Raw genomic sequence first — 25,389 nt, forward strand, 5'->3', positions numbered from 1 at the left:
GATGATTGATGTCCGGTGTAAGTGGTGTCAAGGAGATGGGGGTGCTTTGCAGACCTCTGGGGTGGGGTCTGATGCCCCCAAACCCTCTTCCCTGCTACCCAGCTTCTCTGCTGACAGAGGCACACAGCTGCTCTGATGCCTGCTCTTGGCCTTAAACCTTTCTCTGCTCAAGCCGTGGGGGGCTCAGCAAGGCCCAGTCTCAGCATCCCCAGCGGGTGGAGAACAGGCTTCCTCTCTGTTCCGCGGTGACGTACCTCAGACCTGACATCTCGTGACTCATGCAGTCCAGTCATGCTTCGGGTGTAGAGAGCCACTCTCTGGCCCCAGAGGTGGGGCTGTGGCTGGGTGGAATGTGGCAGGTGCTGCACATCTGGCTAGCCCAGCAGCTGAGCAGTGGAAGATGGGGTGGCCTGTGCCCTGCAGAACCAGTGACTGGGGCCAACCAGCCCAACCAACCAGGGCAACAGGCTCTCTGAGCCTGAACCAGGAAGTGCATTATGAGGGTCCCATTCTATGTCAGCTGTCTTCTCTGACCTCCAGACGGGACATCTCCCAGCAACCAAGGGTTATAACTCCTACCTGCTTAAACCACCCTGACGGTAATAAAATTTATAACAGCCCCTGCTGGGTGAAAAGCATTGTTTCCTCCATTCTGCAGACCAGGAGACTGAGGCTCAGACAGGTCAAGTGCCTTGCCCAAGGTCACACAGCTTGGTCATATCCAAAACCTAGGTAGGGATGAATGGGCCTATGGAGAGTGACTGGCTGTGCTGGGGAGGTGGGGCCTGCCCCTTTAAACTGCTGCCCTGGCATTAACCCACCTTGGGCCGTCCCATTCTGTGTACCCTTCTCCCTTGGGACAGCCTGGCCACTTCCCTCCCCAGGGGCAGCTACAGAAAAAAAGAGAACCAGCTGGTCCCAGGATCCCAATCCTAGGGGTCAGGATGGAGGCAAGTCTGTGGGAAGGGGACTTCCTGGATCCAATCCCCAGGGACCCACTCAGTGTACCTGTGGGTGGGTTGGTGGGGGGTGGGTGAGTAGGTACACATTACTGGTGACCAGGTGTGCTGTTTGCCCAAGAGAGTCCCCATCTGTGCCTGCGACCCCAGCATAATTGTTAGGAGTGCCGCCTCTCATTCTCAGAAATGTCCTGATTTGGACAAGTCCCCAGTTCCCGAGCCCCACTATTCCAGGAGTTAGAGGCTTGGTTTATCATCCTGGTGGACCTGTACTCCAGGCTTCACCTTTCTGACTTCTCTGTAAAATGGAAATGCCGAGTCCTATTTCGTAGAGGTTTGAGAATTAAATGATGTAACACATATATCCTGGGTTGATCTGGCAAAGTGCCTGGTGCCCGGTGAGTGCTCAAGAAAAAGGTTTTATTAACGAAACACTAATTCGTTCTAATTGATTTCAAGTGTCACTGATACCCTAGAGGCACTTTGTCATTATGCAATTTCTCAACAAACTAAAAGTTTGTTCATCTTTCAAGAGTTCAGAGTAAAGTTTGGGAACCTAGGCCTCCCTTCCAAAAGTGCGTGCTGCGCAAAAGGCCAAAGGCACGTTACAGCTCCCGGCAGCTGGGACCCGCATTTGATCCTTACAGCCATCCCACGAAGCGAGTACTAAGGTCGTCCACGGTCTGTTTAAGGGGAAACCGCGGCCCGGAGCGGGAAGGGACTGGTCGAGGTTCCTGCAGGAGCGGAGAGGGAGGTGCTCACGGGCGGCCCCCGCGCCGTGCATTTTCCGCGTCCTCCAGCAGAGGGGCCGGCGGCGGGCTCGGCGTCCAGCATAATAGTCGCTTTGATGCCGGGCGGCGGGGAGGGGAGGAGAGGGGAGGCGGGCCGGGAGGGGTGGGAGGGAGGGGAGTGTCCGGCCGCCCGCGCCATCCCTCCGCCCCGCGGTCCCGCCGCCACACGCCGCGCGAGCTCGGACCAGGCGCCCGCCCCTCCTCCTAGTCCTCGCCGCGGTCGCGAAGCCCCGAGCCGGCGGAAGCCCGGTGCTCACCATGTCGGTCGCGCTCAGCAACAGGTTCCAAGGTAGGCGCCGCTGTCCCCACGCTGTCCCCACGCTGTCCCGCGCCCCTGCCCACACCCGGTGTCCCCCGCCCGCCACCTGTGCGCACGGGGCGGTCGGTGGGGTCTGCCGCGCGCGGGAAGCGGGCGCGGGCCGAGGGCGCGCGGCCCGGGGGAGACCCCCGCTTCCCCGGCCGCCTCTTTGTCTCCTCCAGGAGGGAAAGCGTTCGGTTTGCTCAAAGCCCGGCAGGAGAGGAGGCTGGCCGAGATCAACCGGGTAAGCGCGCGCCGCCGCCTTCTCTTTTCCAGCCCCGCCGCCTCCGAGGGCAGCTGGCGAGTCGGCCCTAAAGCTCCCAGCGCTCCGCGGGTCCCACCTCCGTCTGCGCGGCTGTGCCTGCCGCAAAATCAAGCCCCCTTCCTCTCCTTCACCCGGGCTTCCCCCGATTTCTTTCCTCCAGCCCCTTCCCTGTGCCTCCAGGTAGGTCCCCCTCCACCCCGTCCACCGCCCTCTGGTCTCGGGTTGCAAGTTGTTACTCATAGACTAGGGAGGTAGGGCTCTCCCAGGAGCTCTGATGCCAGCCCGGCCCACCGGCCCTGGGCTCCCCAGGAGCCGGCCTGGGACCAGCTGCAGGGACTTGGCGCTGGAAGGGACCCCTGATGTCTCGAGTAATTCCCACTTTTACAGCGAGGGAAGGAAGAGAGGCTCAGAGAGGCGAGGTGGCTGAACCTAGATTGCACAGCAAGTCTGGGTCAGGCTGCAGTTAGAACCCTGGGCTCCAGATTCACAGGCCCGTGCTCTCTCCACCCAAAAAAGGTTGGCCTCCTGCCTCCCCCCGCCCCCCCCCCGATCCCCCGCCCCAACACACACACACACACACACACACACACACACACACACACACAACTCCTTCTCACTCAGGCTTTTAGGAAAGGTTGCCTTAGAGACTTGGTGCTTTTCATCCTGATCCTAGTGGATTTCTAAAAAGAAATCCTTCCGGCTGTTGACAGGCACACAATGGGACGTTTTAGACCTTTGCTTAAACACCATTTAAATTCTAGAAGATAAGGAAAACTGTTAGGGCCTGCCTGGATTGGCCAAAACTCAAAGGCAGCACAGCAAGACCTGGGCTCAGATCTGGTCTCCATTAGGTACCAGCTCTGTGGTCCCCAGCAAGGACCTCTCATCACAGAGCCGGGGTCACCGTAAGGGCTCCATGAGGGAAGGCATGTAATGTGATTGGTCCAGCATCTGGCACAAGAGAAGACCTCCATGGATGGAACTAGGATTACTTCTTGAGGAGGATGTCTCCAGGTTTCCTTCTCACTGGTTGCAGAATCATGCCCACTGAAACAAGGCTGGACGTTTCCCCTGCAGGCTCCCCCGGGCTCCTGGGCACCCAGCTCAGAGTCCCAAAGTGGAAAGCAGGTGAGGGTCAGCAGGGTCCTGGTGGAATCCATGTGGAGGTGGGTCCACGGGCTGCAGCACGGTTGTAGTATAACTCTCGCCAGGGGCTTGCCGTCTTTATTCCCTCCTTGATTTCCTTGGACTGCCTAGAGCTAGGCAGCCTACCTGGTTTCATTCCACTGGCCGCAGGAATCCCATGGAGGGTTCTGGGGACCCCAGGGTCCCTCCAGGTAAACTCTGGCCTCCTCATCGCCATCCTCATCTGGCCTCCTAGTGCCATCTTGAGCACAGCGGAAAGGGAGCCTGGACGTGTGGCTGGGGCTCTCAGGGGTCCAGGCTGCTGGGCTCCCCCACAGTTGACTCTGCAGCCAGCTCAGCCTTGGTCTTGGCTGCTTTTGCCCTCTGGACAGGAGCCTGGAACCCTGACCTCATACAGCCCCTTGGGCCACTCAGCCGGCTGGGTTCCAAGCCAGTTGAATCCACCCACAGCCAGAGGACCCCGAGCCAGAGACAGCTGGAGATGGGGGAGAGGAGATTGTAGTTGGACAGACCAGAGGAGCTGAGAGTTTGTGGGACTTTCCATGCCAACCCTGCCCTTGGGGGGATGGGGGGATTAGGTGGGGTGTGGAGGTGAGGCCACAGGGCTGTTTTGGGAGGTGTACTGGCTTGGCTCAGGAAGGGGAGGGGCTGTGGCTCTCAGGGGCTGGTCTGGACAGCGCTGAGATTGGGGAAGGTGAACAAGAGGGGGCTGTGTCCAACCACCTCGGGACCCCAACGCCCAGAGAGGGCAAGCAGCTGGCCAAGGCCACACCGAAGCCAGTGGCAGAGCTTCCAGTCTAGCGACCTTTCCCTGACTGGATGCTATTCTGAGATCCACCGTGTGAGCCCGGGCTACTGTCAGGTTGCTGAGACCCAGGCTCTGGGCTCCCGGAGGAAGGAGGCTCCAGGAACAAACCAGAAGCTTGAGCTGCTTCCCACCACAGCAGGTCAGGGTGGCCCCACCATAGTTTAGAGTCATGGGCAGAGGGGGGTGCTCTGGGACCTTGGTAAGCCACTTGAGATGATGGTAGTAGGTTTGTTGTGATTTTGCAGCTGAGATAATCTATGTAAACTACACAGGAGAGCTGGCTGCTGTCTTGATCGCTATCATTGGTTTGTTTGGGACTTAAAGGTGCGGGAGTGGAAACCCAGGGGCAAGGTCTGAGGTAGACTGGCTGCTCAGCCTGGACCAGACCCCTTTGTCTGGCAGAACCTTATCTTCCCCTGCCTGAAATGGGAGCAGAGACCCCTGCTCTGCTCTAAGTCCCTACAACGATCAGAGGAGATGAACAGACTGAAGCTCCTTGCAGACTCTTCAGGGAGTCGCTGTGTTTGAGGGTCTGAGTCGGTTTCACCCACGGCCATGGCCATGGTGGAAGTTCCCTTGGGTGGATGGATTCTGGGGGGAACCACATTGGCAGTCCAGATTGCCTGCCTTTGGGGTGCAGCTTCACTGCCCCACTGGAGGGGGCCTTCTGGGGGGCTGGGCTGAACAGCTGCCCCAGTGGTCCCGTGGAAGCCAGAAAGCGTGATGGATGGGGCTTCATGACTCACTGTATGTGCTTGGGCACCGCGGTGGCTGCTGCCTGGGGCAGAGCCCAGCCTGGCTGTGAGCTCTGGAGGCTTCTCTGGGCCAACAGTTCCTCTGGGGCCTTTCTCCCCACTGGGATGGGCCAGCTTCCAGAGGGCAGTGGGGTAGCTCAGTCTTGGCTAGTGTTCTTATAAGGGATTCAGGAGTCAAAATAGAAGGGGACTTGGGTGGACCTAAAGGTCCCGGTGGAACTGTATGAAAATGCACTTTTTTGGGGTTTCGCTCTAGATTTTGCTCTCATTTTCTGAGCACTTGGCGTGTGCCAGGCATGCTTCAGACATTATCTCGTCGGATGCTCACCCCAACCCTGCGAGTGTCTGTTCCCATTTTTCAGGAGACGAGAGTCAGAGGGCCTGAGTAGATTGCCTGGGTTTAAACAGCCACACTTGAACCCAGCCTCTTCTCTCCATTTCTGAGCTTGATTGGGGCTCCTCTGTGTGTGCCCACCCCACCTCCGTGCTGTGTGTGTGTGCGCGCGCACGCTCGCGCGTGTGCCTGCGCGCGCTCTGCACCACTGGAGCGGGCCGGACCAGCGCGCGCCTCCTACTCCCCCACATAGCTGACATTCCCTGCGCCCTGATGGCATGGCAGGTGACCCTGGGCCAGCCAGAGCCGGCCTTACATGGCAACGGGACAAATTCCCTCCAGCTTCCTACAGGGACAGAGGGAAGCTGTGGGGCCGGGTGGGTGCCCCTCAGAGTGCCCTTAGCCTTGGGATGGAGCAGGAGGAGCCTGGAGGATGGTGAGAGCTGTGGCTTGCACTGGCCAGAGGCCAGGATCTTTAACAAAATAGCATGAGTGGTGCCTTTGCTCCGGGCCTGGCACTTGACATAAATCATCTCACTGACTCCTCTCAATGGAACACTTGATTAGATAGATGCCCAGCAAGAGTCTGTAAACATCCCCATGAGACAAGGATTACTAAGCCTCCCATTTTACAGATGAGGAAACAGAGGCTCAGCCAGGTGAAGTCACCCGCCCAAAGTCACCCAGCCAGGAAGTGACACAGCCGGGATTCTGTCTCCAGACGCTGCCCCTGGCCCGCCCTGGCCCCTGTCCACCAGGTGGCTGTGGCCTCGCTGTGACACTGGCCTCTCTTGCTTATGTGGATAAGGATCTCTGGCTACTGTCCTGCCCTCTCAGCCATCCTGGGTCGAATGAAGGGCACTCAGCATTCCCTGTAGCATTTCAGTGCCTGATGGTTATTTCAGAACCCACGTGGCACCTGTGCTGGAAAGAACTGGGTACGGCAGGCTGGGTATCTCTGCCTGGGGTGAGGCTTGTCCCCAGCCCCTCCCCCAGCAGCGGGGGACCTCTGAGACCTGACCCAGGCACTACACAGGTGTGTCTCTTTTCCTGTGTACTGGCAGTGCCACCCTGCCCAGGTGAATGTGCCCAGCTGGCATCGCCGGGCACCCGTCTCTCTTGTTCTTCCTTAATATATTATAAAGGAGATGGTGATAAGGAGCCACGTGAGCGTCTGAGGATTCAGTGTCCCCGCAGGTCCAACCAGTCTCGACCTCGGTGTGGCCGTGTCGCAGGAAGCTGGAGATGGAATTTCTGCAGGGTCTGCTTCATTTGTGTAGTCAGTGGGGGTGTTTTTCTCCAGCTGCCCCATCTATTGGCGAGGACACAGAGTCCGGATGAGGCCCCAGAGCTGCCGTGCGGAATGTGAGCCTGCTGTCCTTGTGGGTGCACGTTACAGGCTCCTGCTACACGCCAGGCACCAGGCCGGGCATCTATGGCCTGGCACTGGCCCTTTAAGAGCCTGTGGGCTGCATCAGAAGCCAGGCTGCACGGCCGGGCATCGTGCCGCTTGTCCTTGGGGTTTTCTCCCAAGGCTTCAGCCACCAGCCCTTTGGATGGCCTCCAAGATGGTGCTATCTGCCAGCCCTAAAATTCTGCTGCGGCTAATTCATAAAGGCAAGCCTGGAGGGCCAGGAGCAAGCATCCAGGAGCAGGTGCTAGAGGTACCAGCCCAGAAAGAGAGTTAAGTCAGGGTGGGCGTTGGGCAGGTGGCAAAGGTCTGGAGGCCAGGACACAGCAGGGGCTGCCAACCTCTGCTGGTTGGGGAAATAACCCCTCCTGGTCATGAGCACTTGGACGGGGCTCTCAGGGGGTGGGGGGAGTCTCTGATGTGCATCGGAGGTTGTAGATGGCCAAGAGAAGCAGCAGTGAGCCCGCGCAGCGGCAGGCACCGTCCCTCAGGGCTGAGATGGGTGCACTCTGTCCTCTGTGGATGGCCAGTTACGGCCAGTTCAGCCAGGTATCCAAGGACAAAGCAAAGTTTGCCCTTGAGGAGGAATGACCAGAGGGTCAAGACTCACCAGGAGGACTTCGTGGCACAGTAGGGGACAAAGAAAGTTGTGGGTGGGTCTCTTCTCTGCCCTTCCCCTGCTCACATTTGTCTCTTGGTGTGGCTTGAGTTTGGGCGATCCAAACGCACGATGATAATTGCTAACCGTTAGTAAGTATACTAGGAGCCAGGCTCTTTCTTTGCAGTTCGCTCATTTAATCTTTACACCAACCCAGTGAGGAGGTTCTATCTTTATGATTCCATTTTGCAGATGAGGAAACTAAGGCCCAGAGTGGTAACGCAGGTTGCCCAGGGCCACAGAGCTAGTAAGTGCTGGAGCTGGGATTTGAACCCCGGCAACCCAAGTCAACCTCCCTGCCCCGTCCCTCTGCCTTGCACGCCCTGTACTTGCCTAGAGGAAGGATGGTTTAATCAAGACCTTGCCCTCTGGGCCTCAGTTTCCCCAGCTGTTGAACAAAGAGAACAAGCTGGATGCTCTGAGTCCCTTCTGGGTTCTGTGTCTGGGTGGATGTTGGAACAGCTCTGCCGCCTCCCTGGGCCTGGCCTGTGGACACTGGCTTGAGAAGTGACTGCCTGGTTCAGAGCTTCCTGTTTTCAACCCCAGGCTCCTCCCTGCTTGCATTTCCTGGTTCTTTGCCAGGGACTGACCAGGCCACCGAGGCCTCTAGACTTGCCACTCTCAGAGCCCAGGGGACCCCTGCATCCCTCTTACCTGGAGGCCCTGACAGCAGTTTCTACAGCCTGAAAAACTTGTCTTTTGGGACAGTGGGTTGGAGTGAGAGAGGGGATGGGGCTAGAATAAACCATCTGCACACAGCCCCATGCCCCTAGAGGGCTATAAAGTGGTTCCCTGGCCTCTGGAATAACATCTTTCTGTAGCTGCCCAAGAGGAAAGGTAACTCCCAGTATTGACTTTCTTTGCCCAGAAACCTGTGGCCAGGCCATGTTTGGTGCAGGGAGGGAGCTGGGATGGTGAAGGGAGATAGGCCTTGAATTGTGAAAACGTTGTGATCTTGAGTAAGTTGAGCAACCTCTCTGGGCCTCAGTTGTCCCATCTGTCAAATGGGAATACCCAAAAAGGAGAAAGAGCGACCATAACCAGCCTAAGTTAGGGGAGGGGTTTCCTTCCTAATCTATTTAATAGTCGATGATGGTCTGGATGATGAGCTGTGGGTTGTAAGTGGACTGAATGTATATAGATGTTAGCCAAAAATAATAATAAATGGCTAACATTTATTTAACATTTACTAAGTGCCAGGCACTGTGTTAAGCACTTGAGATATGTTTACTTACATACTGTAATTCTCAGGACAAACCTGTGTGGTTAATATTTTTATCTTTCCTACAGATGAGGATACTGAGGCACAGGTAAATGAAGTCATTTTCACACAGCACTAAGTATGCTTGGACCTAGGCATTCTGGCTCCAGTTTGCCCTCCTTTTGTTTCTGTTTTTGTTTTTCTTCCAAACATCTGGAGTGACTTCTAGCTCCATCTCCTCTGCCTGGGGGCCCAGAGTTAGGGCAGGGCGGGGCGGGGCTGGAGGCTGGAGTGGGGTGGGTACAAGGTACCCGCCCAGTGGGCATGGCTGTGCCCCGAGGCTGAGCTAGGATATGGGGGGAGGACCCCTGGAGGGAGGAAGCTGTGGGCTGTGCATGAGCAGGAACCAGGAATCCAAAGCTCGGAGGTGGGGTGGGAGCCGGCAGCCCAGCCAGTGGAACTCCTGTTCCTGCCACCTGCCTTCCTGCCTCCCCGGCCCCCTGGTCCACACAGCTGCCCCAAGCCCTGGGTCAGCGAGGGCTGCCGACCCACACGTGAACGGGTCAGCTGCTTCTCCCACCCCCGGTCACTCTGTGGCTCAAGCATTTGTCACTGTTGGCTCTAAGGAAATACGTGATTCCAATCTCTGAGGCCTCTCCAGCCTCTGTCATACACATACGCGTGCATTTGCAAAGCTGCCTTTCCATTGCAGGGCTGAGAGTGGAGAAAGTCATTCTGGGCTGAACGGCCGTCTTCTCCATTCATTCAGTAATGTTTATTGAGCACCTACTGTACGCTGGGCACTGCCGGGTGCTAGGCATCCGTGGGGCAGAGACAGTAAACACATCCTCCTGGATGTGTCCTGTGACCAAGGACCTGCCTCCTCTCAGCATCCTTCCAACACCCACTTTCTTGGGTCACTTCTACTCCCCAGCTCTCTGCAGGGAGGGAACCCAAGCAGCCTCTGCCGTGGAGCTTAATCCCAGCTCAGCCGCCTGTGAGCTGTGCTGCCTTGATGAGCAAGTTGTTCATCCTTTCTGAGTCTCAATTCATGGACCCTCCCTGCAAATATTTATTGAGCACCTACTATGTAGAACCCAGCAGGGGGAGACAGATAATGGACAACACCCTTAATAAGCAATTACACTGTAAACTGTGTTAGGAGATGACTCATCATGGAATAAAAGGTGTTATCTTAAGGAGGTGGATTGGAAGTGGAGGAGGGGACTCCAGTGGGCAGAGTGGATGGGGCTGGCCTCATTGAGATGGTGACAGTTGAGTAAAGACTTGAAGGAGGTGACATGCAGATATGTGCGCTCCAGGCAGGGGACACAGCTGGAGCAAAGGTCCCATGGTGGGAGCACGCCTGGCATGGGAGAGGCGTAGAAGGGAGGTCAGGGTGGCTGAGGCACCCACCCTGGTGGAGAGGGGTGGGGAGTTGGGGACAAAAATGAAATACCATGTTAGTTGGTGATTGTGCTAAGGAGAAAACCGGCTTCATCAGCGAAAAGACAATAATCCTGGAAGCCCTGGGGCTGCCGAGAGCATGGTCCCGGGGTCAGGTCCAAGGAGGGGTGTGGCTATTAAGCACCCTGCGGTTTAGGCTGAGCTCTTGTCTGTCTTTGTCTGTGTCTGATTTGTCTCCAAGACCCAGGACCATGTCCTACCCCTCGAACCCAATCTGTCTGCATCCCTAGAGGTGATCAGTGTATATTACAGACAGGCTCCAGGCTGGTGCGGGATTTCTGGTCAACCAGAGCCTGAGAATTTGGAGGACCCCCCCAGGTCTTTCCCCAGAGGTTCCCAGATGTTGAGCCTTACCTGTGTTCTTGTGCCTCCCCAGGAAGGCTTTCCAGTTCCTAATGTGGTGAAGTGAAGAGAACATAGGGACAATGTGGTGAGTTGAACGTAGGCTAAATGGGTTCCACTTAAAAATTCAGAGATTGTGAAGTTCCTACTTTTACGAAATATCCTTTCCTGAACTCGTGGCAACAGTCCATGGTCATTATTTAAAGTCTTTACTTGGCAAAATAAAATCTTGGAAGCCCAATATTAGCACCTTCCCCCACCTTTTTTTGGAAATGTTTCTTTCTGCTTTACCCCAGAGTCTGGGAACCATTGGCCAATTTGTACCTCCTTTGGACAGATATGGGATCTGTGACCCCAGGAGGTGCCTGGGTTGCTCAGGGTCACAGACAAGAGTTAATTGTCCTACTTTTGGTCAGAGAATGGGGGTGGGGGCCTCAGTGGAGAAGACCTGTGAGGGGAAGCCAAGAGGAAGGGAAGGACAGACAGAGCCAGCCGACAGGAGGGCAGCCTCCCAGGCTGCAGGGGAAGGTTCCAGCTCCGTGGAGCTAAGTGCAGGCAGGGCTGTGCATGGCACACGGTAATGAGGCTCTGAGTGAGGCTGTGGCCAAGCCAGCTGGACCCCATGGGCCCTGGAGCTGCCCTCCACTTGCTCAACTGCTGGAGGCATGTGCCCTGGAGTCTGATGGACACAGGTTCCAAACCAACCCTGAGCTTCCCCAGGGCCTGGGGACCCTGGACGTGTTATTAGCTCTCTGGTCCTCCTGTTCTCACCTGTAAAATCAAGTAACAGTGGCTGTGAGGATTGAATGGGATAACATAGTGCCTGCCAAAAGCAAGGGGGCTATCAGAGGCCCCCTGACCCAGCGAGGGAAGCCACATTGGCGAGGGGTTCCTTCTACTCAGTCAAAGGGTGCTGAGTTAGTGTGGAGGAACTTGAACCCTGGAAGGGATCAGATTCTACCCCACATGGAATTGTACCTATTGTTTACTGAGCACGGACGCTCGAGCCACGTGCTAACTGCCCGCAGCGGGTTGTCTCGATTGAGGGGTAGGCGCCTGAGGAGGTGGGTACCCGTGAGCCCATTTGACAGCTAGTAAGGAGGAGGCTGAGGATCCAAACCCAGAGGGCTTTATCCTCACTTAGGTTCTTGTCATTCTCCCATTCTACATTCCATTTACAGTGACTGGAGAGGTAGTGAGTTCCCTGTCCTAGGAGATATGTAAGTACAGACTTGGTCATCATTTAGTGGGAAATGACGGCAGGAATTTAGAAACATTGAGTGATTGACCCAGATAAATTTTTTTTTCATTTAAGAGATCATTTATTGAACTACAAGTACATATTTGTATGGAATGTTCCAAAATTTAGAATTAGAATTTTTTTAAACCCCTCAAAATTAACTTATAAGATGTCTTTTTGCAATAGTAGTTGGCCTAGTCATAATAGGAAAGACATTCAAGAGAATGGTAGAAACCCCAAGTTCAGCATAATGATTACCTCTGGGAAGGAAAATAAATTGGATTAGGGAGGGGCAGAAGGGGCCTTCAAACTGTGTGTTAGTTAGACCTAGATAACATTTAACATCATTTTGTTTTGTTTTGTTTTATTTTATTTTATTTATTTATTTATTTATTTTGGCCGTGCCGCGTGGCATGCAGGATCTTAGTTCCCTGACCAGGGAACGAACCCATGTCCCCTGCAGAGGAAGTGTGCAGCCTTAACCACTGGGCCGCCAGGGAAGTCCCTAACATAATTTTAAACAGAGACTTCCTGTAATTTTAGGATAAAATTTAAATTTATCCTAAAGTTATCCTTTAGGATAAGGACCTTGTCTTATTCACCTTGGTCTCACCCGCTCTCTGGATGCCTAGGACAGAGCAGTGTATACTGTGGTCCCTCAAAAGCTGTTGAAGGAATGAAGGAGTCACAGCCGTGTCCAGTTGACTCAATGAGGAAAGCAAGGTCCAGGGAAGTAGAGGGGATCTGTGGACTCTGGTGCCAGGATGGGAATACACCCTCTGTTTCCTCATCTGAATGCAGGTTCTAGGGACGCTTAAAGATTAGCAACAAGGCAAGTAAGATACCTGGCCACTGCGCCCAGCCTAGCAAGGGCTAATTGTCAGTTTTTTGTTTTAAAGCCGGATGAATACCTGCTCACTGCCCATCTTTAATTGTCAGGGTTAAAGATAGATGCAGGCTCTAAAGTCAGACAGAGCTGACTTGAAGTTCTGGCTCTGTGAGCCTCAGTTTCCTCATCTGTAAAATGGGAGTAATAATGGTTGCTACCTCTTGGGCCCACTGGGAGATCCGGAGCGACCATGTGGGTGAGTGCTTCATTCTGGGCGCTGTTGTTAGTCCCTTCCCATCTCCTCCCAGCTCCATCTGGTCCTGAAAAGACTCATTTGAGTCTCTCCAAGCATCTGAGGGGAAGGTGGGCCCTGTTTTACAGGTGAGGACACAGGTGAGAGGGTAAGTGACCTCTCAAGCAATGGACAGTTAGTTTCTGACTGGAGAGAGACTAATAATAATAATATAGCATTTGCTGTTTATTGAGCTGCTAAGATTGATATATACACTCTCCTTGGATTCTCATGCAAGAAGAAGCTATGATAGTTCTACCCATTTGGCAGATAAAGCAATAGAGATTCAAAGAGGGATCAGTTTGCTCAGGGTCACATACCTAAGAAGTTAATGCCAGAGCCAAGTCACTTGTCTTTGGTTGCTCATGGCTTCATGGATCTTGGAGCCGGGGTGCCCTAGGGGGAAGCCCAGGTCCCTGCACCCGTAATTCAGAGGTTGACTGAAGGTGTTTAGTCTTCTACAGCGGAACCTCTGGGCCCCACCCCCAGCTGCTGAGCAAACTTCCTACCCACGGGGTGGATTGTACCGATCTGCCTCTGGGGGTTGACAGGAGGCCAGGGCTAACACTGCCCTGCACGGCCAAGCCCAGCCACCTGGCGGGAGAGGAGGCAACGGGCAGTGGGCCTGTGTGTTGGTGAGTTCTGCCTGCTGACCCCTTGCTCAGTGATGTCCTCTCTCCTCTGTAGGAGTTCCTCTGTGACCAGAAGTACAGTGATGAAGAGAACCTGCCGGAAAAACTTGCAGCCTTTAAAGGTGAGCTGGGGCTGGCTGCCCACCCCCCCAGGAGAGCTGGGTGGGCCCCTCCACCCCTTATACAAATCCTCACCCACAGGGCCAGGCTGCACCCGTGTTGCATCCACAATACCCCTCTTCCCGAGGGGGGCTGTGAGACGGGGTGCCCAGCCCGGGGGCACAGCCCCCTCGCCCCTCGCCTGCGGGCCCCGGCCTGCCCTGCCCTTCCCTCCCTTCTGCTGCCCAGCAGGGCTCAGGTTGGCTCCTGCCCGCCCCTGCCCAGGCCCTGCTCGCTCCCGGGGCCCCAGCACACAATCAGCTCTTTGTAGCAGCCCTTGTCTCTCCCCCTGCGCGGTGGAGCATCTTGGGAGCCCCTGCAGAGAATGGACGTTTGTGTCACCACAGTGGGGCAGGGGGCAGAGTTTCTGCCCATTGAATCTCGGCAGCACAGGATGAAAAGAAAACAGGGCCCGGGAGTCCGCGCGGGGAGGGGGCGGCATAAAGGTCCTTCTGTTCCGGGCCCTGGCGCTTGGTTCTCAGCCAGCGGCTCGAAAGGAGAGGAGCTGTGCACATAAGGAGTGGGACAGACCCACCTTTCCTGTCCGAGAGATGCACTGGCGCTGCGGGAGCCCTGGGCGCGCTGGGGGACCACATCCCACACCCTCCAGTCTGCGTCCCCCCTGCCGCCCCAGAGCCTTGGCAGCGTGGACGTCCTCCCTGCTCCCGGGCAAGGAACCTGCCGGTGCTCCTCAGACCGCGTATCACGTAGCCATCCTTAGGCAGGACACCAATGGCTAAGCATCTGTTGAGCGCTGACCTTGTGTTCAGGGTTGCGATCTTCCTGCCTCATCCCAATCCAGCCAGGAGGGAGATGGTGCGAGCTTTAGTTTACAGATGAAGAAACTCAGGCTCAGAGAGGTGGGGTCATTTGCCTGGGGTCACACAGCTCACCTATGGCAGAGTTGGGGCTTGTACCCATATTGGTCTCACTCCAAAGCCCCTGCTTGTGACCGTTACACAATGGTGCTTTTTACATAGGAAGGAAGGAAGGGAGAAGAGAGGGAGGGAGGGAGGAAGGAAGAGAAAGAAAGAAAGAGAGAGAGAGAAAGAGAAAGAGAGGGAAAGAAAGACGGAAGGAAAGAAAAGAACTAGAAAAAGAAAGAAAGAAAGGGAAAGAAAGAAAGAGAGAGAGAGAAAGAGAAAGAGAGGGAAAGAAAGATGGAAGGAAAGAAAAGAACTAGAAAAAGAAAGAAAGAAAGAAAGAAAGGGAAAGAAAGAATAAGAGAAGAGAAGAAAAGAAAAAAGAACTAGAACAAAGACACGCCCACCCCGGGCTGGTTCCCCTCCCCCATCCCTCTGCCCCTCCCCCTCCCCCCCCAGTGCAAAGGAGGAGGAGCCGGTCCATTCCCTTCTCTCTGGACACCAATAGGGTCACTCTTCAGAGGTGACTCTGAGAGGAGGGACAGAGGTCCCAGGGGTCTAACGACCATTCTCCTCGTCCTCATTGGGCTGTAGGATAAGGGTCCATCCTGGGACCACAGGAGGTTACCTTGGAAGCAAAGGGACTACGGAGGTTTCAAATCATTCACTCATTTGATCTCCAAATGAGCCTTACTAGGCACCAGGCCATTTGGGGCCTGGGTACACAACGGAGAACACACAAGACGGCCCCTGGCCAAAGGAGCCCGTGTCCTAGTGGGGGAGGGGTGGTGAAGAGAGAGCAAGGAAGTAGAAAGTGTGTCAGATGGTAGCAGGTGCTTTGCGGGGGCGACTGACGGTGCCCAGTTAAAAAGGCTGGGGGGCCCTGAAGGCATGAGGAGGGGCCCTGAGAATGCCTGGGAGGAACATACCAGGCAGAGGGGTGGCAAGCCTGGGCTCAAGGGTCACTGGGAGCACCTTGGCTTTCTCGTGCTGGCTGCCGGTGCGGAATAGACCCTGTGGCTACCCAAGGCCACACGACTTGTTTGCACCCACTGCCTTGTCAGGAGACACCAAGCTCGTTGCTCTGACCCCTTGATCAGGTAGGTTTAACTCAAAGTCTGTAGGTGAGGTTTGCTGGGAGGGTCTCTGTGCCCCGGGCACTGTATGTGCCACTTTGTAGTCAAGGGCAGGTCCGTGGGCATTTCTCCAGAGAGAGCATCAGATTCTCAGTGGTAGCCATGACCCCCCCACCAAAAGTTCAGAACTACAGAGACTTCTTAAACTGGGGGTTCTCACACCCAGCTGCCCATCTGAATCACCTGAGATACTCTGAAAACACACCAATTTCTGCCTCCCAAGTCTGCTTCCCAAATCCTGCGAATCTGCATCTCCAGGGCCGGGAATTTATTCCAGTCACTTTACAGCCGATTCGGATGCAGCCAGCCCACACTGGGGACCTGGGAGGAAGCCGCTGCCCTTCTTGGTACAGGGTCAGAGTGGCCCCCGGGCACCTTTCTCCATGGTGCCTGTGAGCAAGTGATGCAGGTGGGCAAGCCCTTTTCCCAGAGACAATGGTTTTCCCCAGAGGAATGACGGGACTTGTGTCAAGACCCCGACGTGGGGTGAGGAGGATGGTGTGGGCACACTGGGGACCCAGCCAACTGCCCTCAAGGGAGTCACTGGGACCCTGCAGGGGGCAACCCTGCTTCCCAGTTAATGCCAGTTTTTGCTCTGTGATTTCCAGAGAAGTACATGGAGTTTGACCTGAACAATGAGGGCGAGATTGGTGAGTGAGGCCTTGGGTGAGCCGGGGGGTGGGGTGGGGGAGAGTGCTCCGTGGGTAGGGGGTGTGGGCGTCCAGAGAACCCCACTGACTCACCTGCATGGCTGAGCGGCCTGGGGCTCTATTTTGAGGGTGACAAGCACCGACTGAAGCTTCCCCGATGGGCCAGGCGAGCCAAGCTGGCCTTGAACTTGTCTGCCTTTCACCCTGGATCCCCTGCCCCCCAAACTCCTCTCCCCACTGCTTCCCTCCCCCCGACCCCAGCTCCCTGCCCACACCCCAGCCTCCCACCCCAGGTGCTCCCAGGACTCAGGATAGAGGTGCCACCCAGCCCAGGGCTGGAGATGCTCAGGCTGTTGCCGCCCTGGCCCAGGGGGCTGGCATTTCCTTTGTCCCCAAGCCTGTCCTTCCATTTGAACACTGTCCTGCAGTTGACAAGGGGCTTCCATGGACATTGGTCCTCTCTTCCAGCAGACCTTTATTGTGTCCTGCCGTCCAGGCGCTAGGGGTGACAAACACCTTTTCCATGGCACTTATGTTCATGACCATACCTTGACCTTCACCAGTAGTGTTATGACACAGTCAAGGCCAGTTTAATTGTTCCCATTGTACAGATGAGGAAACCGAGGCTCAGAAAGGTGAAAGGACTTGCTTGGGGCATGTGGTCATTAAGTGCCAGCCAGGGCCCAGATCCCAGCCTGTGGTTTCCGAGTGGGTTCTCCCTCCAGCATTTCTCTGCCTCCTCTGTCTTCTCACATTTTTCTCCTTTTTGAATATTTTTATCTCTTTTTTTCTTAAAAAAAAAAAAAAGGAGGGGGTTATCAAATGAATACATCGTCATCATAAAACGTTTTGGAAATCACAGCAAAGCACAAAGACAAAAATACATCACCACAATCCCACCTCCCAAAAATAACTGTGATAAAGATTTTGGTTTATATCCTTCCATTCTTTGTTCTAATCACAAACACTGTTCGATACCATTTTAGAACCTCCTTTAAAAATTTTTTACAATATATTGTTAGTATTTTGACATATAATTCTTCTTTTAAAAAAATATAATTAATGGCTGCATGATATTCCATTTGGGGACAGACTATAATTTATTCAGCCAATGCCTTAGTATCACCCATTTCAGTGATGTCTGGTTTTAACTCTTATTGATAATCCTGTGAAGAACGTCTTTGTACATCAATCATTGTCCACATTGCTGATTAATTCTTTAGAGTAAATCTCAGGAATTAGACCTTCTGGGTCAAAGGCTTTTGAAGCATCTTGCCAAATTGCCTTCCAGAAAGGTCTTGCCAATTTAGAGTCTGGCCAGCAGCCTGTAGGAGACCTTTCACTTCTTCCTGTAGAACATTGCCCAGCTTTCTTTGAAATGTCCTGGACATCCTGGCACCTAAGGGTCTGGCACCAGTCGTGCCGGCCCTGCCTCTCCGGTGAGCTGGCCCACTACTCCCCTGACCCTAAAATTGGCCCCCTGCCCCACCCGCACTCCCGCTGTCCTTTGCTGACCTGACCCATTGTTCACGGAACAATCTGAAGGAAATTGCCTCAGATCTTGGGAGCCAGGAGGTCAGAGGCAGCAACTCCTCAGAGTGGAGTGACTTTGGTGCCTCCCTTGTTTTTCTTGAATTTTGTTCTTTTGTTGGCTTTCCTGCTCTGCGGGATATTCTTGGCATCCTCTCCCTTCCAGCGAGGTGGAGCCCAGGACCGCAGGGTGGGAGTGGCAGGTGGGGAGAAGCTGCCACCGCGCCCTGGAAAGTAACTCCTGATGCCTGGGTCAGGCCGACTCCCTGACCCCACCTCACTGGGCCGTGACTTCCCGGGTAGCTGGAACAGCAGGCTCACGGTCACCTGAACCTCAGGCAGCAGCAGAGAGAACAACAGAATGAAGAAGAGAGGCTTTGTTCCTGGGCACCTGCTGTGTGCCAGGTGCTTCTGGTGCATCCTCACTCCAGATGATCCCATCAACCCATCTTACCACTGATGGGAGTAGGGGCTCAGAGAGGTTAAGTAGTTTGCCCCAGGTCCCACAGCCAAGAATAGCAGAGCTGGGTTCCAACCCAAGTCTGTCTGACTTTAGAAGCCCAGGTCCCTAACCACTAGTCCGTACTGCCTCCGCAGAGAGCAGGGAAGATGTGATGGGCTCATTCTCCCTGGAGGAGAAAAGCTGTTGACTGCAGTCTCCAGGGATGGGCTCTCCTGCCGGGCTTGTTCTGGGCACGGGGGTGCCAGAGGGGAGCTTCCCCACTCAGCCCAGCCCCCTGTCTCCACTTAACGGCTCTGCTTTTCCTCCGACAGACCTGATGTCTTTAAAGAGGATGATGGAGAAGCTTGGGGTCCCCAAGACCCACCTGGAGATGAAGAAGATGATCTCGGAGGTGACGGGCGGGGTCAGCGACACCATCTCCTACCGAGACTTTGTGAACATGATGCTGGGGAAACGGTCGGCGGTCCTCAAGCTGTGAGTACCTCCCACCTCTCCTGGGACCTCTGGAGACAGAGTCATAGTGTGTGGAGTGGCTCCTGGCTCGGGCACCTCAGCCAGTCCCTAGCCAGGAGGTAATTCACTATGTGATCTGCTGGGCAAGATGCTTAATTTCGATGAACGTGATTTTCTTATTTGTCAAATGGTCACGTTAATATGTACCTTGCAGGCAAAATGAGCCTGTAGCAGAACCTCTGGTAGAATCAGTGCTCGGCAAGTGGCCGACTGTGATGGTGACGACGATGATAAATGCACTGCTGAAACCTTCTGAGCCTCAGCTTCCTTGTTTGTAGGGTGACTCCACCACCCCATGGGGTTGTTGTGAGCATAACAGAGTCAAAAGCCGGCTCTAAAGGGAGGTATCGTTCAAACTTTGATGCTGTTTCTTGCTACTGAAACGACCTTGGGCAAATTACTTTCCTTCACCTATAAGACAGAGATGGTCATAAATATCTTGCATGAAGTGTTGTCCTGAGGGTTCATGAGATAATACATATGAAGAGTCTAGCCCAGTACCTGGCTGATGGCAAACACCTAGTGTATGGTGGCCAAAATCACACTTTGCGGGTACTTCCCCACTGGAGAGCAGCAGAGAAATTCCTTGGAGAGTCCCATGGTATGTGTTCAAGCTGTAAGGGACACTCACTTGGCTTTTATGAGATAAGATTAACTTTTTCTTAAAAAAACTGAAGTATAGTTGATTTACGATATTGTGTTAGTTTCAGGTGTACAGCAAAGTGATTCAGTTATACATATGCATGTTTTTTTCAGATTCTTTTCCATTATAGCTTATTACAAGATACTGAATGTAGTTCCCTGTGCTACACAGTAAATCCTTGTTGTTTGTCTATTTTATATATAGTGGTGTGTATCTGTAAGATTAACTTCTTCAAATGTACCAATGTAAAATATACCTGTCTCATTTTACAAAGGGGGAAGCGGGGTGACCTGCTGGTAAGCCCACGGTTCAGGCTGGTCTGGTCGGAGTGTTTATTGTAGGGAGGTATGGGCAGGAGGTGTGGTGGGAAAACCGTCCAGGTCAGATCATGCTGCACCCGAGAGGCCAGGTGGTAGCAATAAGAGTGATGATGCTATTAAAAACCACACCTAAGGGCTTCCCTGGTGGCGCAGTGGTTGAGAATCTGCCTGCTAATGCAGGGGACACGGGTTCGAGCCCTGGTCTGGGAAGATCCCACATGCCACGGAGCAACTGGGCCCGTGAGCCACAACTACTGAGCCTGCGCGCCTGGAGCCTGTGCTCCGCAACAAGAGAGGCCACGATGGTGAGAGGCCCGTGCACCGCGATGAAGAGTGGCCTCCACTTGCCACAATTAGAGAAAGCCCTCGCACAGAAACGAAGACCCAACACAGCCAAAAATAAAATAAATAAATAAATTAATTAAAAAAACAAAACAAAACACCTAAGCCTTTAAGCTCCTCAAGGTTAAGAAATCAAACCTATGGACAACAAGTCACAAAGAGCCAGCTAGCCTTTCCCAAAAAAAAAAAAAAAAAAACCACACCTAAGATTCAGTGGACATTTACTATGTATTGGGCACTTCCAATTTGATACATCTAGTCCGCATATTGACTCCTTAGATTTATCATTCATTCATTCAGCAAATATTTATTAAGCACCACCTATGTGCCAGGAATTACGCTCGGTGCTGGGGACACATGAATTGCTTACATTCTAATGGAAAGAGACAGACAAAAACAAACAAAAGACCAAAACACCAGATTGCAATAGTGCAATACAAAGAAAAATAAAGTGGGCAAGAGGAATAGAGAGGGGCGGGATAGTGGGCAGAGAGGATCTCATTGAGAAGGTGACATTTGACCTTCTGCGCAAGGGAGATGTGAAGAAATGAGCCATGTGAATGAATATCTAGGGGAAAGCATTCCAGGCAGAGGAAGCGGCAAGTGCGGAGGCCCTGTGGCAGAACTGTGCTTTTATGCTCAAGGAATAGCACAGAGGCCAGTGTGCCTGGAGTGCAGTGAGTGAAGGATGAGTCTGCAGAGATGGGCAAGGGCCAGGTGATGTGGGGCTTTGTAGGCCACAGTTGATTTAGCATTTTGTACTACCGCGGAGGGATGCCATTGGAGTACTCTAAGCTAGGAGCTGACTTTTAAAAGGCCCCCTCCGACTGCAGTGGGGACAAGAGTGGCAGCAGGCAGGCCGGTAGGAGGCTCGTGCACTTGTGTAAGTCAGAAATGAGTCTCTCCGCCTGGAGAGGCTGTAGTGGAGGCGGGGCTGTCAGAGTTGGGAGTGATTTTGGAGGTAGAGCTAGAAGGGTTGTTTCCAGGTTTAAAGGAAAACAAGGAGTCTGATGGTTGTAAGGTCTGGGGTCTGAGTTAACTGAGTGATGGTGCTGTTTGCTTTGAGAAAAGAGCAGGGGGGGAAGGTGGGAATTGAGCTCAGTTTTGATGTATTGAATTGGAAGAGCCCCTAGACACGCAAGGGGAGAGGTTGAGGAGGGAGCTGGCTGTGCAGATCTGGAGCTCAGAGGTAAGCCGTTGTGGACTATCACACTTTGTTGTTGTTGTTTTTTAATTTTATTTGTAAATTAATTTATTTATTGGCTGTGTTGGGTCTTCGTTGCTGCACGTGAGCTTTCTCTAGTTGCGGTGAGCGGGGGCTACTCTTCGTTGCGGTGCGCGGGCTTCTCATTGCAGTGGCTTCTCTTGTTTCAGAGCACAGGTTCTAGGCGTGTGGGCTTCAGTAGTTGTGGCACGTGGGCTCAGTAGTTGTGGCTCGCGGGCTCTAGAGCGCAGCCTCGGTCGTTGTGGCGCACGGGCTTAGCTGCTCCGCGGCATGTGGGATCTTCCCGGACCAGGGCTCGAACCCATGTCCCCTGCATTAGCAGGCAGGTTCTTAACCCCTGCGCCACCAGGGAAGCCCGACTATCACACGTTGGATGGGATTTAAAGCCGGGGACTGAAGGAGCCCACCCAGGGAGGGAGTACAGAGGGAGAAGGGCACTGTCACTTGCAACAGCTCCAGGATGCAAGCGCTTTTGGCATCCTCACTTTCAGTTGGAAACATTGAGCATCGGTGGGGTTGAGTGTCTTGCAGGACTCACCAGCTGGGAAGGAGTAGGGCTGGGATTCAAATCCAGGCAGTTTCCCTCCAGAGGCTATACTTTGAACCCCCATCCTCTTCTGCTGCCCAGATTTTACTGTCAGAGTAGTGGGAGGTTTTTGAAGATCTGAAGGGGTTTTGAGCAGAGCCATGGCCCAGCCGAGCTCTGCTTCCTCCAGGCAGTGTGCTCAGGGGAAGGCGCATGACCTAGAAGTCTGAGGTCTCGAGTGAGTGTCATCCTGCCTCGGGCTGCCTGTGTGACTCTGATGAGTCTCATTGCCCCTTTGTGTCTCCGTTTTCTCCTCTGTACAATGGGACTAGCAGCCCCCTCCGTGGAGTTGCCGCATGGGCTTCTGGGAAAATCTTGCTGGAGAGTGGATGCAAGGGCATTCTGTGGAGGACCCTGCAGACGTGAGGGCTGGGATGATCTTTCCCTGGACGAGGAAAGGAGTCCTAATCCTGTTTTGTGTTTTCTTTTTTTTCTCCGTTCCTGAACCAGAGTCATGATGTTTGAAGGAAAAGCCAACGAGAGCAGTCCCAAGCCAGTTGGCCCCCCTCCAGAGAGAGACATTGCCAGCCTGCCCTGAGGACCCCCGCCTGGACCTTCCCCGCCCTCCCCACTCCTATTCCTCCCTCCTGATCTCACTGCCCTTCTTGACTCATTGCGATGTGTCTTATTTGTTCTGTTTGGTCGTTGTGCGTTTGTTTTGTCATCAGCAGAGTCAGTGATCTCTTTGTATAGCACAAGTTATCTGCCTTAAAGGGGCTCTGGGTTGGGGAGTCCAGATCTCCTCCTTCTCTTTTTCCCTGCGTCTCCCCTCCCTGTGCAGAAGGGCTGACATTAAACCAAAAACCAGAGGGGGCAGGGCCAGGACAGGGAGACTAGAAGCCTGTGATTCCCGCACTTGAAGGCGGTACTGTTCATCCTTCCAGGTCACTTGAGCTAAGTCCTGGTACCCTGGCCTGGCCCTGGTGAGGCCCTCAGCCCCTTTCAGAAGACCCTGGAGTCAGGATAAGGCTGCAGGGCCTCATTAGGGTATCCTCGGACAGCTCTGTGGTTCCAGTGCTCTTGGGTAGGCCAGGATGTGGCCACGCAATGTCCCACCTCCTCAGCTGGTCCCCTCTCAGTCCACACTTCGTCTTATCCTTAGTGAGGTGACAGAAGGAGAGAAGGAGAGGGACTTGGGAATTTGAGCCCTTCAAGAAGGTTCCAGAGGAATCCTCTAGCCTTGCCCCCTGGCCACACCTTTACAGGCAGCTCAGAGGAAGGGTGCAGCTCCCCCTGACCCTTGCTGGGCTTCAGAGGCAGAGGGGATCCAGGGGCCTTGGGGGAGAGGATTCAGCTCAGTCTAGTCCCACCTTTTAGGGAGGATGTTGAGGGCAACAGGATAGGAGGATGAGGACTTAAACGTTCATGGCAAAGAGAGGCAGCACCACTGTTAAGCCAGGAGCTGAGAAATAGGTTGCCTTTCTGATCCCAATCTGCTTGAAACCTGACTCTGCTTCCCCATTTGCCTTCACACCCTCCTTACACCATTCATTCATTCATTCATTCACTCACTCCGTCATTCAACAGGTATTTATTTACAACCTATTATAAGCTTTAAGTCCCCCCACGTTGTCCTGACATGTGCCATGTCCCATGTCTCTCTAATTCATCATTCTGTTTCCAAATCACTCAAAACCTTGAGCTTGGGGATTAGATTGGGATCACCTGGGTTTTTTATTATGGACTAGGGTTTTAGAGCCCTGATCCACCCTGTAGGTTAGCTGGGCCAGGCCTCTCAGTTCACAGGTGAGAAAACTGTGGTGACCCACAGGGATTAAGTGCCTTGCCCAAAGTCAGGGGTTAATCTGGAGATGGAAGATCTGGACTGGGGCCCAGATGTTCAGATGCCCTGCCCATGCCTCATCTCTGCTCTGGGCTGCCTCAATCAGTGATGAAAACAAAGGAAGGGGCGGAGAGGGGCAGTCTCTTAGGTCAACCCTTGGGCAAGGCCCTGGGCCAGGATTCACCCTTCCCAGTGCCTCCGAGGTAGCATCAGCAGGGACCCCAGCCTTGACCCTACCTGTATTCTGGAGTCCCTTCCCCTGCCCGCTCAGGACTTAGATGCACTCATCCATTGAACATGTTTATTAACCACCTGTTATGGGCCAAGAGCTAAGAACCCAGTAGTGAAATGGACAGACTCATGGAATTTAGAGTCTAGTGGGGAAGTCAGACCCAGGCGATGAATGTTAGGAAAGAGGAGGATATTAGGTGCCTGCATGGCAATCCTGGGGGCCTAACTGGGCCCAGCACTGGGCAAGGGTCTTGGAGGAGCCTTCGCAAACCTGAAGCGGAGAGCTATGGGGGGCGCTGGAGCCGTGGGAGCTCCCTGTGGCTCCTCTCACCCGTAATCAAGGACCCAAGGAGCTGACTTTACAGCAGCTGGAGGGAGTGGAGCAGGTAAGGGATGGGGAAACGGCCAGGTTGGGTTAATCCACTGGTCTCGACCAGTTCAGGAACAAGACTATTTGGCCATGACAGGCTGATCTTCAGCCTAAGAAGGTACTTCAGATGCATAAGCCTAGTTGAAGTTTAAACCCCAGCAAAATATTCCACCCTGTAAATGTAAAATCTCACCCCCACTCCCTCCCCTGCCTTTTTTTTCCCCCTGAGATCCTTAGGTGAGCAACTGCCTGTCTCCACCCCTTCCCACTGCCTCTCCTTTCTGGGACAGGCTGAGACCTTTGAGCAAGGTAATGCCTTCCTTGACTACCCATCATAGTCAGTGTATCTGTACCTCACTCAGACAGGAGGACAGAACCAACCAGGCTTATTTCAGCGGGATACACACTTTACAAGACTGCAGGAAAACTTCTTAAGGGAGGAGAGCAAGTGGGTGTGTCCCCAGCTTCTAGAAAGGGCAGGAAAGAGTTCTCTCATTGGATGGGGAGTGTCCTGGGAAACTCTACCAGCTCCTTCATCATTTGGAATTCAACTTCCAGAGGGAGAGGGTCTCAAGAGTGATCCCTGGAAAGGGGGGGGGTGGTCTGCACGTATTTCAGGTTGTGGCTATTAGCTCTAGGACTCTTACTTCTCTGGCTAAGGGCTCAGCTTCTAGAAGTTCAACTGTCTTCTTTCTGAAAGACCAAATCTAACTAATGTAACCAGCAGCTTGGGGACTGCCGAGTATGGCTCTGTCCCTGCCATTCAAAAGGAAGGAGTGTGTCGGGCAAGTTCAAGTGGATGCGGTATGTGTGTGCGTGTGTGTGTTGAGTGTGTGTGGTACTGGACTGGAAATAAAACAGACAAACTTATCAACGCCTTGACTGGTGTATTTTGGGGGTGGTTCCGGGGTCAGCAAATTCAGAAGAGCTAGCTGATATAGTGACACGACTGAATGTGTCCTGTGTGCCTTTACTCCTCACAGCAACCCCATGAGTAAGGTTCTATTATATAATCCTAGTTTGATAAATGAGAAGCAGGCTTGGAGCAGATAAGCAGTTTGCTGAAAACCAAACAGTAAGTGGCAGAATACAGCCCCCCCTCCTGGAGCTGACCCATGGGCTCCAAGTTAAGAATCTCTGTCCTAGA

At 53.7% G+C, this 25,389-nt stretch overlaps 1 protein-coding gene across 2 annotated transcripts; it reads left to right on the plus strand.

Annotated features, from left to right (window-relative positions):
- Positions 1–1,876: 1,876 nt before the first annotated feature.
- AIF1L (allograft inflammatory factor 1 like) lies at positions 1,877–25,112 on the plus strand. Of its 2 annotated transcripts, XM_082400849.1 has the most exons (6): positions 1,880–2,039; positions 2,231–2,292; positions 13,484–13,550; positions 16,195–16,236; positions 18,541–18,703; positions 22,309–25,112. In XM_082400849.1, the coding sequence occupies exons 1-6, from the start codon at positions 2,009–2,011 to the stop codon at positions 22,394–22,396; spliced, it is 453 nt and encodes a 150-aa protein (XP_082256975.1). In that variant the 5' UTR covers positions 1,880–2,008; the 3' UTR covers positions 22,397–25,112. The 2 variants fall into 2 exon arrangements, with proteins under 2 accessions (XP_082256976.1, XP_082256975.1); XM_082400850.1 differs by lacking the exon at positions 16,195–16,236 and having other exon boundaries at positions 1,877–2,039.
- The last annotated feature ends 277 nt before the right edge of the window (positions 25,113–25,389 follow it).

The sequence above is a fragment of the Balaenoptera borealis genome, assembly GCF_965194805.1.
Source record: "Balaenoptera borealis genome assembly, chromosome: 8".
Classification (NCBI taxonomy): Eukaryota; Metazoa; Chordata; class Mammalia; order Artiodactyla; family Balaenopteridae; genus Balaenoptera; species Balaenoptera borealis.

Excerpts from the sequence above, each read along its gene's own strand:
- AIF1L (XM_082400849.1), top strand. The coding sequence starts at position 2,009 with ATGTCGGTCGCGCTCAGCAACAGGTTCCAAG. Across the intron at positions 2,040-2,230 it reads GCTCAGCAACAGGTTCCAAG|GAGGGAAAGCGTTCGGTTTG; the intron begins GTAGGCGCCGCT and ends TGTCTCCTCCAG. Across the intron at positions 16,237-18,540 it reads GAACAATGAGGGCGAGATTG|ACCTGATGTCTTTAAAGAGG; the intron begins GTGAGTGAGGCC and ends TTCCTCCGACAG.